The sequence below is a fragment of the Cyanistes caeruleus genome, chromosome 1 (assembly GCF_971803275.1).
Source record: "Cyanistes caeruleus chromosome 1, bCyaCae1.hap1.1, whole genome shotgun sequence".
NCBI lineage: Eukaryota > Metazoa > Chordata > Aves > Passeriformes > Paridae > Cyanistes > Cyanistes caeruleus.
The window spans coordinates 149,034,323-149,051,984 of NC_141701.1; the positions used below are offsets into that span (position 1 = coordinate 149,034,323).

The 17,662-nt window shown below is 43.3% G+C and overlaps 1 protein-coding gene and 1 long non-coding RNA gene across 4 annotated transcripts in view; one reads left to right on the forward strand and one right to left on the reverse strand.

The window, feature by feature from the left end:
* The window catches only part of CRHR2 (corticotropin releasing hormone receptor 2), a 135,923-nt gene that overhangs the window by 3,414 nt on the left and 114,847 nt on the right, over positions 1-17,662 (reverse strand). For all 3 annotated transcript variants that reach the window (XM_086866698.1, XM_086866720.1, XM_086866709.1), the window contains 3 exons: positions 17,163-17,248; positions 14,621-14,756; positions 12,907-12,948 (listed from right to left, as the gene is read on the reverse strand). In XM_086866698.1, coding sequence (XP_086722824.1) covers positions 12,907-12,948; positions 14,621-14,756; positions 17,163-17,248 — 264 coding nt within the window. The remainder of the gene's footprint in view (positions 1-12,906; positions 12,949-14,620; positions 14,757-17,162; positions 17,249-17,662) is intronic.
* On the forward strand, positions 484-5,478 carry LOC147656028 (uncharacterized). Its single transcript, XR_015280026.1, has 2 exons — positions 484-661; positions 4,325-5,478. It is a non-coding gene; the product is annotated as an uncharacterized LOC147656028 (long non-coding RNA).

Below are 17,662 nucleotides of genomic sequence, written 5' to 3' on the forward strand. Positions count from 1 at the left end.
AAATGAGTCCAGATAATCAGCTCTGTTTTGGATGTCTGGATTATAAATAAGTTCAGACAATATTGATATCTAACTCTGGATATTTTTTAGTCTTTAATGTACTTGTTTTCACTGCATCCCCCAAATGTAAAGGATTGTTTTAAGCCCCATTTTACCACAGACAAAGGGAACTTTGGGTATTATCAGCAGTGATGCTGTTGTGGAGGAGACCTCAAAGGGATCAGCTGCCATGAAGAGAGGAGACATGAGCCTATTTCCAAAATCCCTGAGGTGCACATGAAAAGAAGGCAGCAGCCAGACTTTGATCATGTTCCTTCCTCCCTTGTCTCAGAGGCATGACTGACAATATCAGTACAAGGATGATGGGATAATCAAGAGAGGAGCTTCCAGAGCCTGTGAAGCCCACGCTGGTACAGGTTCTCAGCTATCAGCACCTGAGGTCAATCACAGCCACCCTGTGTCTGTCACCACCTCTGGGGCTGCAGGGAAGGTGGAGCTGAAAAAAAAATGCCCAAAGATGAAGAGTCACTGCTTTTCTTCATTTCTTTGAAAGCTTGGGAACTGTCTGCAGGGGTTTGTGAGGCCAACTCAAAATACAAGGAACACAGGCAGTCTGCACCCACTTCAGAGCAGCTCAAACATCCTGTCTGAGGGTGCTCAGGTGAGTTGAAGAGCTCCAGGATTGGAGGTGTTTCCAACCCAAACCACACCCTGTCATTTTTAGGTGCCCCAGATGAACAGGGTGAAGGTTTGACAGTTAAAACATAGGAAAGTTCATAAGAAGGACACAGAAAGGGGGAAACTGCCCTCCTTGTCTTGGCTGGCTTCAATTTTCCCATTTCTGGGTGGGATTTCAGAGCCCTGGGCTGTAGCACTGCTGTGGTCTGGCAGCAACATCCCCTCTCATCAGAGCTTTGTCAATGAAATGCACTCCACTGCAGCTTTATGAGTACCAGCCTGGAAAACAGTTTTGCAATTGCCTCTTTGGTGCCTTTTCAGGGAATCCTGAACCTGGAAATGTGGCTCTTCCATCAGAGCCCTTCTAGAAGGCAGAGATTGGGCAAATCAGAGCAGAGGATTTCTTTCTTTGGTTGTTTTCTCAGCTATCTGTGCTACTGCCATGGTTGAAATGGTGGTTTTTGGTCATACCTTGGACTCAGTGACCTCAGAGGTCTTTTCCAACCTAAGTGATGCTGTGATTCTGTGATTTAAGATAAGGAGATGCAGATTTCTAAGGTAAGGTGAGGAGAAAGCCACACTGGGTTTCTCCTAATTTTGAATCAATTATTTCTTTCAATATAGATGATAATGTTTTTTACACTTAGTAGGGGTCAGACAGAACTTAATGAAACAAAGATTATGAGGGAATAGAACTGGAGAAAGAGACAATACCCAGTGAAAGGGGAATTAAAGACAGCACTTCCAGGAAGAACATGATCATCATGAATGATTTGGAGATGAGAACAAGAACAATGTGGTTAAACAACAGTGCAGAGGATTTCTGGAAGAGCCTCTCTTGAAGCAGTAGCTGCAACACCTCTCCACCAGTTTCATGATGGGGTTTGGTTAGGTTATAAAATGAGTTGAATGACCCAGTTATTTGAAATAGCAGAGTCAGGATGGATGGACTCAATCACAAACTGCAGCAGCCTGGACTGCTGACCATCATCCCCTTCTCACCAAACTGACCTCCCTGGCTCACTGAACACTCCTGGGAAAACAGGAGAAACACTGAAAAGCTGTGCCATTGTGTTGTACTTTTCCAGAAATTCACTATTTTCAAACCTACCATGGTTCCACCTGGAGTGGCAGAGGGATTCTGGATGGGAGGGAGGATACAATTCACACTCAAAGGTAAATCTCTGTGCCAGAGTCCATGCAAGGGGGGAGGCACCTCCCCTGAAAGACTCACACCTGGTCTTGGCCAATTATCACAGAATCACTGAATGGTTTGGGGTTGGAAGAGACCTTAAAGTCCATTTCATTCCAACTCCCTGCCATGGACAGGGACACCTTCCACTGGACCAGGCTGCTCCAAGCCCCATCCAATTACTGGATGCATTATTTATGTTTCCAACACAGATAGTGGAGAAAGAGAGACAATTCCCCTGAGGATGGCACTTAGACACATGGAATGAAACAGTCCTTGCTCCTCGGGGTACAAACCCAGCTTAACTGAATGCTGGGCACCTCAGACAAGTGGTTTAGGTAATACATGAAGTGTCAGACCATTGTCATGAGAAATTGTCCCATGAAGACCTGAGATGCAGAGGGATGTTGCTTCTGGAGTGCTCCTTTCTCCCCAGATACCACTGAATGCTGAGATATTGTTAGAGAAAATCTTCCTCCTTTCTCCTGCAGTGATATCTTGTTTATTTTTTTTCTGAGCAACCAGTGTGTAGAGATACTTACTCAGCCAGTGAAGCCAGATTAGATTTATTTGTGCTTCAAGCCAACCAAGTCAAAAAGAGCCACCTGGAGATAAAGACGTGAGTCTAAACGAGCAGTTGGCTTTTGTGATACAGTTTGAGATAGGATTAAAAAAAACTAAACCAAAAATGCTGTCTTCTTGTACAGCTGGAGGAGCCACTCCTAACAGACTGGGCACGTGGAAACAGGCTCTGCACTCTCAAGGGTAAGGGCAAAGCATTTTTTAATGACAGAATAATTAACTATAATTAGTATGTGACCAGAGGGTAAGCGGAAAAGGTTAAGGTCAAATTTATATCTTGTACTTGAACTGAGAAACAAAATGCTAGGTTAGCTAGTTTTTTGAAAAAAAACAAAACAAATGTGTTAAAAGACACCAAAAAAGCTATTGCAGAGTGGAAGAGTAAAAGAAAAGGAGATTGCAAAATATCAACTGTCAAACATGATTGTTAATCTCTGTAAGAGCAGCCTCCTCTATTATTAAACATTTCTAGAGTCAGGACCATGCCCCAGAGTCAGCATTAGCACATTTGTGACCTGAAATTGCCAGCACTGGCTTGAAACAGCCCAAGGATGCTCCAGGCTGTCAGCAGTGCTTAAAGCTCCAGAAGGAGTCTTGGGAACACAAATTATCAGCCTCACCTCTGTGGAACTTTAGTTGCTTGAGAGAATCAAAATTATCCCTGCTCTGAGCACTGAGCTGGGTGTTGACCCTTGGTCTTTTTCTTGCCAATAGGTTCTCTTTCAGAACAACCCTTTTCAGCTCTTTCTGCTCTGTGTGCAGTGAATAATCACAGTTTCTGAGCATGTGGTCAAATCAGGTTTGCCAACATTATTTGTACACATAGAGTGTGGGCACTGCTTTGGAATAGTCAAGAAAAAGGGTTTGGATAATGGGATGAAAGGAAATCAGTGGGTGACAGATTTTCTCTTCTGACTGGATCACCTAACCAGGGGACTTGTCCAGCTTTTAGATCACATTAAATAAAAAATACTGTTAAAAACCTTTCTTCCCCCTCCTCCCCAGCAGAATAACAAAAAGAATGAAAGAGATGAAGAGAAGGATGAAAACATCTAAAAGGTTTTCTGTTGACAAAATAGACATCAACTTAGTACTGCTATAACCTGTGCTAGACACTGGCTGCTGGCTGATTTTTTGCAGCCATTGACTAGAAATAAGCTGAGAAAACAGCCTTGAGCAACATTAAAAATCAAAATTAAAAATTGGAAGGAATGACATGTGTCATTAGCAGAGAGGAAGAAGTTTTGATCCACTTACACAGAGCAAAGGGGCCCATTCATATTGTCACATTGACATAATAACACTAAAATATAATGGTTATGTAGGTGTTTGGTAAGTAGAGTAGGAATAAATGAGCTGCCATGGTAATGGAAGCTGGAATTAAGATTCCTGGGATGCCACCATCGTCTGTCCCCACGGGACATCCCTCACTTGGAAGTGTTAATGAAGGAGAGTCAGATGGACAGCAGGTCCTCTCTGTCTGTGGAATAATCACAGAATATCAGAATGGTTTGGGTTGGGACCTTAAAAATCATCTAATTCCACTCTCCTGACACAGGCAGGGACACCTTCCACTATCCCAGGCTGCTCCAAGCCCTGCCCAACCTTGGACACTCCCAGGAATGGCACATCCACAGCTTCTCTGTGCCAGGGCACCACCACCCCCACAGAGAAGGATTTCTTCCTAATATCCAATCAGTATATTCATGGTGTTCAGTAGTCTGTGACTGATTAAGTTCTTGCTTTGCTCAAATGCCACATTTTATTCCCAGAAATCCTGATAAGAAGGCAAATTAATTAAATTAGTAAGATTTACACAGATATCAATGGGCTTTAAAACAGACTGATTTTTTTTTTTTTCTCTGAAAACAGGTTACAGTGGTGAATTCAACAACTTCCATCTACATTTAAGGACCTTTTGTGCTGCGTTTCAGATTCTTGTGCTGCAGCTAGAGGTGACTGGAGAGTAACTCTGGACTTTGAACATCTTTGAACAGTGGTGCAAACTGGGGAAGACTGATGAAGACTGAATGGATCTTTTTCAAATGGATCTATAGGTGAACAAGAGGGACTTTCAGGCAATGTCCAGATCAGCAAAATGGATGTTTAAATCTCAAGGCACTGGTCTCACTGCACCTGACTCCTCAGTGAAATTCACTTCCATGAGGTTTTTGAAGTCCTGGCCTCTCCCTGCAGCCAGCAGACTTAGTAAGGCCTAAGGTATTGGCAACATCTCATCAAAAATAACTAAAATAGGTCAGTTGAAATCTGCCCTCATTTGTGTGAATTGCTGCCTATAAATGAAGCTGGAGGTGATAAGTTCAGCTGGTTCTGTGCATGTATTAGGTGTTGAAGATTTGGGGGCAAAAATCCCATCCATTACTTAACAGAACTTAAATAAATGTAAGGTGATGCCTTAAATGGTACTTTAAAATTAGTTTTCCAAAGGTTCTGGGTGTCCTGCAGGGGAGAGGGATGGCAAATGCTGTATTTAATAGCAAATGTTGTGAAGCAGCTCCTGGTCAAACCTCTCCAGGTCCTTGAAAGGATTAAGCACAGAATGATTTGAAGCAAAGGAACAGAGTGGCCTAAGCACAGAGACCCCTGGGCTGACAGACCTGTGGATCTCCAGGTGAGGAGTTCTAATGCTCCCAGAGAGATTGGAGTGTCTTTATCTACATTTTGTAAATAAACCACACCACTGAGCAACTGCACCTGTGTCCTACCCTGCTGCTGTGGCTTTGCAAGGCTCCCACAGACCCCTCAGGCCAAGGGTGCTCGTGTTACCATCACACAAAACGCTGAACTGAACATCCCCACAAAGATGCCTTTATCAGTATTTAATCCTCCTGAGGTCAGGAAGGGATGTAGTCAAAACAAACTGCATGGCTTAAAGGGAACAAAAACAAAGCTTGGGTAGAATGTTGATTTTTGTTTCAACAGGTACCCTACATCACACCACTATTTATGTAACATTGTTATTAAATTAAAAATAAATAATAAGAAAAGTAAATTATCCTGCTTAATTGGTCTGCAATCTTTTTTTTTATTATTATTATTTACAATCTGGGGATATTTTCATAGCACCTGCCAGCCTGGGATGTCAAAGTTTATTTCTAAACTCTAGACCTTAGCAGTGCAATTTTCTTATTGCAAATAACAGTTCAAGAAGCTGCAACAATTCTGACTAGTCATGAAGATCTGCCACACATTTTTGTGTGGAAACAAATGCTGCTCCTTAGTTCTGGCCCTCAAAGGAGCAGAACTAGCCACAGCAGAGGGAGGCCATGGGTGCAGCCAGCCCACCTCGAGCCCCTGTGGGGTGCTCTGGAGTCACCCTCACATCAACAGTGGTGTAATGAGGAGGAAAATGGGATGGGGAAGGACCCTCAGAGCTGATGGAGTTAAACTTTAGCCCCCTAGTCCACCTCCATATTCATATTTATTCAGAGATTTTAAGGAATGATTAAAACGAGTCCTTTGGGCTTGGGATGAATAATGTGGAGCCTTCCTGGGCTGACGGGCAGGGGATGAGTAACCACTTCAGGGGTGACTCAGAGCTGGCAGTTCTAATGAGCAACCTCCCAGGATGATCAGCTCAAAGGAAGCCACTTGGAGCTTCAGAGATTTTGAGAGACAGATGGTGCTTGGCTAAAGGGTAAAACAGAAAAAAGAAATTAACCTTATTTATCCTTGCCTCGCACCTTGTTGTGAGAATAATTTACAGTGGCATCTGATCTATTCCTCTCCAATGATGTTTTCTCTCAAAGCCAGCTAATTGCTTTCTGTTTTAAATGTCAATTCATAGATGATTATTGATATTGAATCCGAGTCCTGAGCTGAGCATTCAGGCTCTAAAAGGATGTTTTCAGACTCAGGTCTGGCTGGCTATGTATCCATCCAGGATATGGACAGTGAGGAAGGACAGGCACTTTCTAATGGACACAGAACTCATCAATTATAGAATAAATGAAGTTGGAAGGGACATCAGAAGGCCTCTGCTCCCATGCCATGATCAGAGCACATCCAGCACAGTGGTGTTATCCAGTTTTGAGATTATGTCATAAATGACTCTTATCAAGTCATTTTGAGCACAAACAAGGACAGAGATCTCAAAACACCTTTGAGTCTCTCTTCCAGTGCTTCAACACCCTCACTATTATGTTTTCTCTTCCCTGTTTAATCAGGATTTGCCTTGTTCATTCAGTTTCAGAATGGAGTTCTTCCCTGGGCAGCCCCTCATCAAGCACATCCCATTTTAGATTTGGTTGTTCTCAAACACTGGCACTTCCATTCCCAAGCTCCTGCTCTGGGGGATGGCTGTGTTGGGATCCCCCATCATGGCTGGTAAGGTTTCCAAGGATCACAGAACTCTGAGGGATCTGGTGGTAACTGGAAATTGTGTGAAGCACCTAATCACAAGGATAAGTGATCTCTGGAGGAAGAGATTCTTATTCCTCTGTTATCCTCTTGTTTCCATCATCTGAGCTAGCAGGAGTGGAGCCAGCCCTGTTTGGAATATGAAACACCATAAATGCACTCTTTTCCTCTCTCTGAAATACTTTAGTTTGTCTCAGGAGATAACCATCACTGCTAAGAAGGTTTGGCTATAAGGTATGCATGACACCAGTAAGGGAACTGGATGGAAGATCCATCTTCCTTTAAAGAAGCTTTGTCTGGAATCAGTCACAGATAGAATAGAAATGCTGGGAGTGCTGTACCCATCTTCCACTGAGCAGAAGGTGCACACTAAAGAACTGAAAGGAAAAAATGACCTGCAGTGAAAATTGCCCAGCAGGAGTTGTGTGGGAATGCATTCCTCCAGCACAGTTCCATTGACAGAATCACAGAACCATTGCAAGGCCTGGCTTGGAAGGAACATTAAATCTCATCCAGTTCCACCCTCTGCCATGGCAGGGACACCTTCCACTATCCCAGGGTGTTCCAAGCCCTGTCCAACCTGGCCTTGGACACTTCAAGGGATGCAGGGGCAGCCACAGCTGCTCTGGGCACCCTGTGCCAGGGCCTTCCCACCATCACAAGGAAGAATTTCTTCCCAATATCCCATCTAAACCTGCCCTCTTTCAGTTTGAAGCCATTCCTGCTTGTCCTGTCACTACATGCTCTTGTAAAGTCCATCTATCCTTGTTCCAAAAAACTCCATCCTAAACCCGTTTCTTTTAAATCCAGTGTTACCTAAAATTAAATTCAGCCTTGTGATCTGTAAGTTGACTGAAAAAATTTTGAGGAGCATCTTGTTGTTTTGCAGTGATTGAAAAAGAAGTTCAGTGAAAAGCTGCACTCACTCTTCTGAAGTGGCACTCAACATAAATGCATACAGATTTTTCATTATGCCAGTTTTCATAACATTTCAAATTCTCAGAAACCTCTCATTGTCAATTTTCTTGGAAATCCAGAGATGCTCTTTTCCACTTGGATTAAATTAAATTTGCATATTTTTGCCCTCTAGTGTTTCTTTATGTCCAAAAAATATAATTCTTTTGCCATAAAGTCTCAAAACAAATTAATGAGTCAAGTGCCAACGGCCCCTTGTGCCCATCCATGGCACACAAACTTCATTCAAAACTGCTTTAGAACTTTTCAGAAGCAATGAAACATAAAAAGCTGTAAACTTTTAATCAAAACTGCTTCTCCTCCATGGCTTCACTGCAATAATTTGTGTATAAGGTGTTGGAAAGAGGGAAGGGAACAGAGCTGAGGAAGTGTCTGGAGCACCAGGAGCAGCTGAGGGAGCTGGAAAGGGGCTCAGCCTGGAGAAAAGGAGGCTCAGGGGGAATTTGTGGCTCTGCACAATTCCCTGACAGGAGGGGACAGCCAGAGGGGGACTGGGCTCCCAAGTCAGAAGCAACAGGAGAAGAGGCAATGGCCTCAAATTGCAGCAGAGGAGGTTTAGATTGGATATTTGGCACAATTTGTTCACTGAAAGGGCGGCACTGAAACGGGCTGACAAAGTGGGGGAATCCCCATCCCTGGAAGTGTTGAAAAACTGTAGATGGTTTAGTGGAGGGCTTGGCAGTGTGTGCTGAATGGTTGAACTTGATGATCTTAGATTAGTTATTTGATTTACTGATTTTTTTATCTCCAGCTGAGGGGCCTGGCACAGCCTCCCTCACTGCAGCCAACAGAGCCAGTCCAGGAGCTGTGTGAAACACTGGGAATGAGGGAAAGGACTGCACTCCCAGGTGAAATGCCTGCTCAAAAACAAAGGAAATAAACTCATCTCGTTTGAAATTCTTTGAATGGACTGCAATTTAATCACTTCACTTTTTCTCTTCAGTGATGCCACATTTGTGAGGCCAAATCACTGAAAATCAAGACATTTTATGGTGGTATCAGGTGTAACCAAGGTGCCATTTTTGGTCAGATCTCAAGGTACGTTTGTTTAAATCAATGGAAGTTACAGAAAAAAAGTTACAGAAAAAAACTCCCATTTTTTTCTTTTTCCAAACTTCAGACAGAACTCAAAGGGACAGAAACCTCCCAGAACAGAATCCCAGAATTCCAAAATATCTCAGCTTGGAAGGGATCCAAAAGGATCATCGAGTCCAACCCTTGCCAGCTCTGTTGGGAAACTCTTCTTTGGAACAGCCTCTCACATCCTGAGTGTTTTTAAGATGCTGATTTTGATTTTTAAACCCAGTTTTAGTTGTACAGAGGTTTTGAAGCTACACAGACTGCACTGATCAGATATTGTAGGAACTGGACTGAGGGGTACAGCATAAAGCTACCAGAACCAGTAGAATTTTCCTCTTTATTTTCAGTTCATGCAGGTTTGTTAGGACACGTGGTTCCATTTCCTGTGACTCTATCAAATGTAGCCTTAAGCAATATTTCTGCCATTTTCTCTCATTCCAGTAACTGCTATTAATGCTTTCCCTGTACCCAAACCAAGCGATTTTCACATCAGATTGAGAAATAGTCTCAAAACTTACCAAATCTCACTGCAAAATCTCTATGTGCACTTTAAAATACAGGCAGTAAATTCATTGCACAATTTCCTTTCCTCATAAAGGACTGGGGTTAATTGTAGCCTCTCCTTATTCTGAGAACATTAAAATCCAGCACAACTGTGCAAAGGCTGCATCCAGTTCCAGCCCTGACAGGGAGGGAACTTCACATGAGTCCCTCAGTGGCTGCTGAAAACAACATCACCTCTGCTCCTTTACTTCCTGTTACTCTCCTTCCCCAGAAATACTTCCTGGTGAAAAAACTCAGTGAAATCACACTCTGAGCCTCAGGAGAAACCCAAATTAGAGTTTTTAATGTGGTTACCTAGGGAGTAGAACATCCTTACAGACATTCTTTCACACCTCAGGAACTCACAATGGTGTTTCCTCTGTCTTCCACTAAATGCAGCAGCTTTTAGACCCATAGCAAAAGGAAACACATAAATTGTGAAGGGACAAGTCTCTCAGACACGAAGCTCTCATTGAAGATCTCATGAAAGATATTTTGGAGTTTATTTTTTTGAGGGCAATCTGTAATTTCTGAGCTCTGCTACAGACACTGGCAGTTGGTAAGGACCCAGCAGGATGTATATCAAACGTGGGGTGGAAGAGATGCAGCTGAGATCAGAGTATTATTAAAACTTAAACTGATGGATTTTCCAGGCTTTTTGCTTGTGTCATCATTTGGAGCAAGTCTGGCACTGTGGGGATGAGCAACCTGATAAACACCATTACTTGTGTTTAAAGAACACAGCTCTGCTACAACTGGAAAACCTGAAGTATTTAAAACCTTCTGAGACTGTTATCAGTTATCAGCACACCTACCACAGAGACAGCAACATCAGGCTCACTGAAGAGATAATAACAAGGCTTCAGTGACATCTGTGAAGCTTTCAGGCTACTGAAAGGCTGCTCCTCACAGGTTATTTTTCCCCTTTTTGAGTAAAATCTGGTACCTCATGGAGATCGACTTGGCATTGCCTTCATCACCATTTCTAGTAGGGATGCCCAGCTGGGAGCAGCTCAGTTTTTAAAATAGTGCACTATAAGATGCAAATTTGTGGTTAAACACCCCAAAAGCTCTGAAAATTCACTGAGTTTGCTGCTTTCTTTGGTGCTGGGCAAAGCTGAGGCTAGAACAGAACAGGAAATTTTATCCTTTAAAAGCTTTATGATACTACAAAAAGCCATTCTCACAGTACATTAAGATGAGCCCAAAGTTTTTCCACAGTTTTGAAATAGACAATATTGTAATATTTGGGAGGTTTGGGCTAATGTTTTGAAGTCTAAATACACCCCAAATCCTCAAAGAAGTAGTCAGAGAGTTGCCACAGTTTAGTCAGTCAAGTGGAAGGTGCACATTAGATGTCAAAAAATGCTACAAGGAAGATTTCCCTCCCAAATTCAGCTTTTGTGGGTGCCCACATGGCAGAGAGCATGCAGTGGAGAGCCCAGACTGCCAGCAAAGATTGGAGCTGCTCAGGTGAGCAGAGGGAGATGCCTGTTGTAGACTGAATTGATGAAAAGCTTAAAAAGCAAAAAGGTTGTATTGACTGGTTGGATTACTGACACAGAGCCATTTGAGTAGCCCCATTGAATCCCACTTGGTTTTCCCAATTCCCAACCAGATGTGAATGTTCTCCAGATCCTGGAACAGCTGGTAATGCTAACGTGGATGCCTCAGATCGCTGCAGCCTCCCCAGCAGCACCAGATAATCTGAGTTTAGGGAAATGAATCAACATCCCAAGCTGGGTGTCTCAACCTTGGACTGACTCCCTCAGAAATGCCCATTCCCACTGTGACAGCAGTGTGATACAGCAGGAAAATCTGTTCTGGAATCATTCCAGGTTTCCCAGTAGATTGTTATCAAGGCCTAGAAGTGCATGAGGTGAATAATCCTTTGACAGGCTCGATTATGTTTGAACTCATCAAAGCTACAAGAGATGAGAAGTTGGCTCATGGCTTTGGACAGGCAGCTTCAGACTGCTGAAGGGAAGGGGATATTTGGAAATTTCTCTCAGTAGAAAGAGCTGAAAGAATGCCCGAACAGCCAAAAGGGCGAAAACCTGCTGTGAACAGCCAACAGCTCCAAGTCTGAGTGCCACAGAATGGAAGTGGGGTGACAGAAAGTCCTGACTGGCTGTGAGATCACATGGCCTGAGTTCCAGTTCCTGACCCTCACTGGGACACCAGTGGAAAAAAAAAAAAAAAAGGAAAAAAGACATTAAAAAAGCCACTGTTTACAGGAAGATTCTCCTTCTGCTTTAACAGTGCAGGCCTGATGAATGTGACGAGTCACAGAATAACCTGAGTTGGAAGGGACCCACAAGGATCATCCAGTCCAACTCCTGCATGGACATCCCAAAAATCCCACCCTGAACATCCCTGGGAGTGGTGTTCAAACACTCCTGGAGCTCTGGCAGCCTTGGGAATGTGCCCATTCCCTGGGGAGCCTGGGCAGTGCCAGCACCCTCTGGGGGAAGAGCCTTGCCCTGACACAGCCTGAGGTAAATGTAGCTCAACAGGCATTCGTATTTTGGAGGAAGATTTAAACTCCACTTTTTTTAAGAGGGAAATGGAATGGTGACAATTTCTGGAAGGAAAGTTGGAAAGAGAACTGAGAGCTCTGCTGCCAAGGTACAAAAGTGGTATGTGTGCTTAACGTGAGAAAACTGAGTTGCTTCTTGCTAACATCACCTCAGAATGAATGAGGAAGAGGGAAGTTACTAATGTAAAAGAAGACAAAAGAAATAGAATTTTAAAAATAAAATAAAATAATATTGCTTTGAAGACATACCTATTCTTTCTCATAGCCTGCAATGAAATTAAGAAGCAGCACAAAGTTTATACCAATACAGCAGGAATAATGAAATATGGAATTAATTTTCACAGAGACTGAAATTTTAGCAGGACAAGGACAACACACTTTAATGCAGGTAAACGAGACAGTGACAATGTAAGCAGGGGAAAGATTTAACTCTCACACCTTGGGGTGGAAGTAAACACTGAGAGAAATTAGTGAAGCATTTCTTGCTTGAGTAGCCTATATTAATTCTGATTTAATCTGTTTTCAATCCTCTTTTCTGAATGCAACTGATCACCCAGAGATAGAGACCCAAACTCACTCAACTCAGCATGGCACTATAAAAATGGGTCCCCTGCAGCATATCCTAAACAAGAGTCCAGCTCAGAAGTAATTAGCTATACACAAAAATAATAAATTTAATTAATGAGAAACTTCAAAGAAGACTTGAGATGAAGAACACAAATTTTATAATCTAACAAAACTTCTTTCCCTCTGCCCTAACCTCACAAGTAATAATCTGAAATTGATAAAGTTTTGAGGACAAAGGCTGGGAAATTCAGGAGCACATTAAGAGCTTTTTACAAGAGACTGATGGGACTGTGACCCCCTGTAAAAACATCTCAGGCCCTTGTAATCAGGCACCCAAAGAAATTCCACCTCCCCAGGGGGAATTACTTACCTCACCATTCAAGAAGCAGTAAAATACTGACACAAAGAAACCCTGGAAAGAAGAGAAAACAATTATTAGGTAAATATTTTAACACTTCCACTGACAGAGGGGATTGTCCCTGCAGCTGGGCTAAAACATCTCTGCAGTATCCAATTTCTGAGACCCCTCAGAGGAGCTGTCCCAAGGCTGCCAGCTCTGGGGGAAGATCCCAGGCACCCACAGGAGGTGTTAAATGGCTTCAGCTGGTCTCATGAGGCCAAGTGCATCATCAGATTGCTTAAATTCACCTGAGCTCAAAGGCTCTGTGGGCCCTGCTGACAGCAGTGACTAAAGCCCTGTAATGACTGAAGAGGTTGGAATTCTTCTGGGTGGAACTCTGCCTATTTTGTTTTTAGGGCTGTAGTTATTATCACCATTAAAGAGAGACTCCCTGGGCTTTCTTTCTTATACACAGCTTCAGAGAATTAATGAGCAATGCAGCATTTTCTTTAGACACAGCAGTAACAGCAGATAAAAAATACAGCCAATTTTAGGGAATGAAAAGCGTGGAATTACTTCACAGGTAAAGGCTAAGGTTCCTTTTCCACAGGTTAAAAGGGACATTTTTTATTTTGGATATTCATCTGTAATTTCTGGTGGGGAGCACTCAGCAAAAACAGTAATGCAGCTGTAGATTTGGCCAGCTGTATGTTTGTATTGATATCCTGGGTATCAGAGCACTTGTTCCTGCACACAGGAGGTAAAAACATCAATGTCAAACACATTCCCACCTTAGTTCAAGAGGTAAAGCTGCAGGACACACCTGGGCTAAAGATCCTTCAGGATCTTCAGTTGCTTTTGGGTTTGTGTCAGATTCAGGGAGTTGGGGCAATTTCTCACTTTCCACTGCCTTTCCCATCCTGCCAGAGCTCCAGGTAAATTCAGGGGAGGGAGGAGATGGGGCTGATGGCACCACAGCAGGCTGGGAAACACAGCTCAAGTGTGTCTGAAACTGTCCCTTTCCTCCCAGTTAAATTCCAGAGTTCTACCAAAAGTTTTTTCAGCAATCCATCCCTTGAAAGATGAATGATCTTTGAAGGCAAAATATTAGGAATTTCTCTGAAAGCAGCTGGTTAATGTTTTGTTGTTTTCCTATGGGATTGTTTGCTTTAACTATCTTCTTAACCAATTGGTTCTAAATTTATACTTACCATGTCTTTTTTTTTCTGAATCAGAAAAGAATTAAAATAAATTCCTAACATCCCTTAAAAAATCACTGCATTACATAACTTCTAATATTAATTAAAAATTGGCCTGTTGGCTGCACAGAACATCACATAAACTTCTCTGGAGACTGTTACAACCTGAATAGAACAGCAAGCCCAACAGGTAGGAGCTGTTTCCCTTTGGTTTAGCAGCATTGAGTCCAAGTCTCAGCCCACTGTGTGCTCTGGGAAGAGAGAGACACCTCGGGATGGGGATTGAAACATCTTCTATCACTCCATTGATTTTATGTGAGGAGCTGAACACAGTGCTGAGTTAGGGAAAATGAATCCCTCCAGTCCACACCTGAGAGGATTTTCCACTCCACATGACACACTTGTACATCTATTATGTGTGTGTGAACTCAGCTGAGCTATTTGCAGCTAATATTTCTATCACAGACTTCATTGCCTGAAGCTTAATGGCTGAAAAGCACCGAGGATCCTTTCAGCTGATACAGCTTGTAAGCTTGTTCTCTTACCTGAAAAGACTGAAGGAAGGAATTGAAATAGATGAAAACAATCTGGGAAATGTCATCCTCGCCAGGGTTGACAAAGAAAAGCATGTAGGTGATGCCAAGCAGAGGCAGCAGAACCAAGGTGGCCTTGACTGCCTTCCTGTGGGCAGGGAACAGAAAACAAGTGAACACAGGGAACAACAACCGTGTTGGAAGTGGAAAGGAGCATGGAAAGAGTGCCAGCCTCCCCATCTGTGCCTGTCCACCTGGGGAAAGTGTCCTGGGACAGCCTCTGAATCCTGCTGTTCCCCCCACACTCTGAACTCCATGAGGTGAATGGGAATCTTATTTATATCCCTCTTTCACTCTCTTCCTTCTTTTCTCTCCCATCACTCAAACCCTTGGGATGTGCAGGTTTGGTGAGTGATTTCTTACACCTCAGAGAGATGTGATCAGTGTCCAGCTCAGTTGAGACCCGCTCTGCACCCATAATTTGATTTTATCTGCAGTGTAAACACTTTCTGCAACACCTGTCCACCCAACTCAACTGCTCAGAGTTGTCTTAGGAATCACAAATCACAAAGCAGGTGGTGAATGAGGAAGCATCAGTGATTAACAGAATTATTTGGGGCTAATCCTTATTGTTGGTGCTGTAACAGCGTTTTGGGATTTCAGCTGAGAGCTGCATGTCATTGTACTAGGCACTGTGCAAGCACAGAGGCTGAAATTTGGCTAAGTCTGTATAAATCTCTGAATAATGCCATAACAAGTAGATAAAGACAGGCAGGGGAGCACAAAACCACTGCCAGTGTCATGATAAAGTGACAGCCTTAATGCACACAGTTTAATACCTGCTTAGCAAAGGGTTGCACTGCTCTGCTTTAGAGCTTGCCCCAGGCTTTGCTGGAATTGTAAAGGTTTCCATTTAGGCTCTGAAAAGACAATTCTCTCACAGAGCCTGCAAGGATAAGATCATTGTCATCTGTTCAAGAACAATGGCAGTTGCTGTAGATTGATTCACTTTGATGTCTCTAATGCCCCCCTGCAAGCTGCAGAAGGGATGACAATGTGCTGAGGTTTGAATCAGGGCTTTTTCAGGCCAGTTTTAGTTTTATGGCATGAGGTTTGAGCAATAAAAAGGGGTATTTTCCCATTGATTTCTCAGGAAATGTGCAGAGAAGGATCTGAATGTCAGATCACTGCACTAACTTCACTAGCAAAATCCTGACAGGAGTAAAAGGAAGGAATCAGGCAAAACAAGAAAGACTATTACTGCAGCAAAACTGCCTCCAAAGTCAAGAGCAGCCTGATTTGAGGACATCAAGATGCAACTCAGCTTGATATGCTGAGATTTTATCCAGAAATAAGTTGAAGTGACTGCTCTCACTCCACTAAACCCATGCCATTTCCTACTGCAAGGACCTGTTAATCCATAACTCCTCCAAATATCTTTCAAGACACTGCAAATGACAAGGGCACTCAGCATCTCCTGGTGTCTGAGAATTCACTTTTAGACTGTTGATGCTGATCTAAGTGGTGGCTGAAGGGGCCAGGCCACCTTCCCTCCTGACTTTTCCTTTCTGCCATCCCAGTACGTGTGGGGTTATGCTGGGTATGGGAACTGATTTACCTGAGAAGCCAAACCCCAATAAAGGTAGTGATTAGCTGAGGATCAGTTCTGTGATGTGATCCAGTGAGTGGCCACACTAATTATGGCACCAGCTGAAAGGAAGGAGCACAATCACCCCTCATTCCCCTGCCCCACATTTGAAATGGAGCATTAAATACCTGTATGCACACATTAATCACAGAATCCCAGAATGGATTCCAGCCCCCTGCCATGACAGGGACATCTTCCACTATCCCAGGCTGCTCCAAACCCTGTCCAACCTGGCCTTGGACACTTCCAGGAATGCAGGGGCAGCCACAGCTTCTCTGGGCACCTGTGCCAGGGCCTGTCAATCCTCACAAGGAAGAATTTCTTCCTAATATCCATCCAAACCAACTCTCTGTCAGTTTGAAGCCATTTCCCCTTGTCACTCCAGCCCCTTGTAAATGGTCTCTCTCCGTCTCTTTGCAGGCTCCCTTCAGGTCAAAATTAGGTCACCCCAAAGCCTTTTCCAGGCTGAACAATCCCAGCTCTCCCATCCTCTCCCCCCAGCAGAGCTGCTCCATCCCTCTGATCATCCTGGTGCCTCCTCTGGCCTGGCTCCAGCAGCTCCAGGTGCTCCCTGTGCTGGGGACCCCAGAGCTGGATGCAGCACTTACTAAATATACACTTGAGTACATATAGAAATTGATAAATTTGTCTTCACACGAGATCAAATCCTTCAGATTCCATGGAAAAGAGGGGGCTCCATGTGTGTGCTGGGGGCTGAAGGGAAATGGAGTAGACAGAAAAAATGCAAACAGGTTTTTCTGGAGAGCCTGCATAGATAAATACTGTGGGCCTAATTTATGATCTCCATCAACAGTGGCACCTGGAAAAATAAAGATGTGCCAAGGACAGGACAATCAAGGCAGAGCTAAGTTAGCATCAGAACAGCAGGAATCAAAGCTGACTTACCTGTACTGGATTGTTTCTGAAGTGGTTGAAGCTCTCAGCTTTGTCATTAAAATCCTAACTATGTTAAATAGAAATACAAAATTTATCTGGAAAAGAAGAGAGAGAAAGGAAAAAAATGCAACCAGTCATTAAAATAATAGCTGACAGGATGTGATACACCCTAAAAGGCACATTTTAGTTTCAGTCTGACTGAAAACAGCCTTTTGGCTTTGCCATTGATTGCAACAGACTCAGAAGTTTACTAGAGATACCAGATTATACAGCAAACATCCAACAGCTTTTACTGTTTCCAAAACAGCAGTGAAAATGGAGTACATCATTACTGCCCTAACAAGGAGCTTATTTTTACTCCCTTTTCTCCTTTTCTGGGTGCAATCAGGAACTAAAGGTGAGATTGATGGATTTGCCACTCCCTTTTCAATCTGCTGAGCTGGGTAATTATTATTTGTGCTGCAGCCTCACCACTGAGAATTGATATTTGCTCTGATTATTGTTGTAGC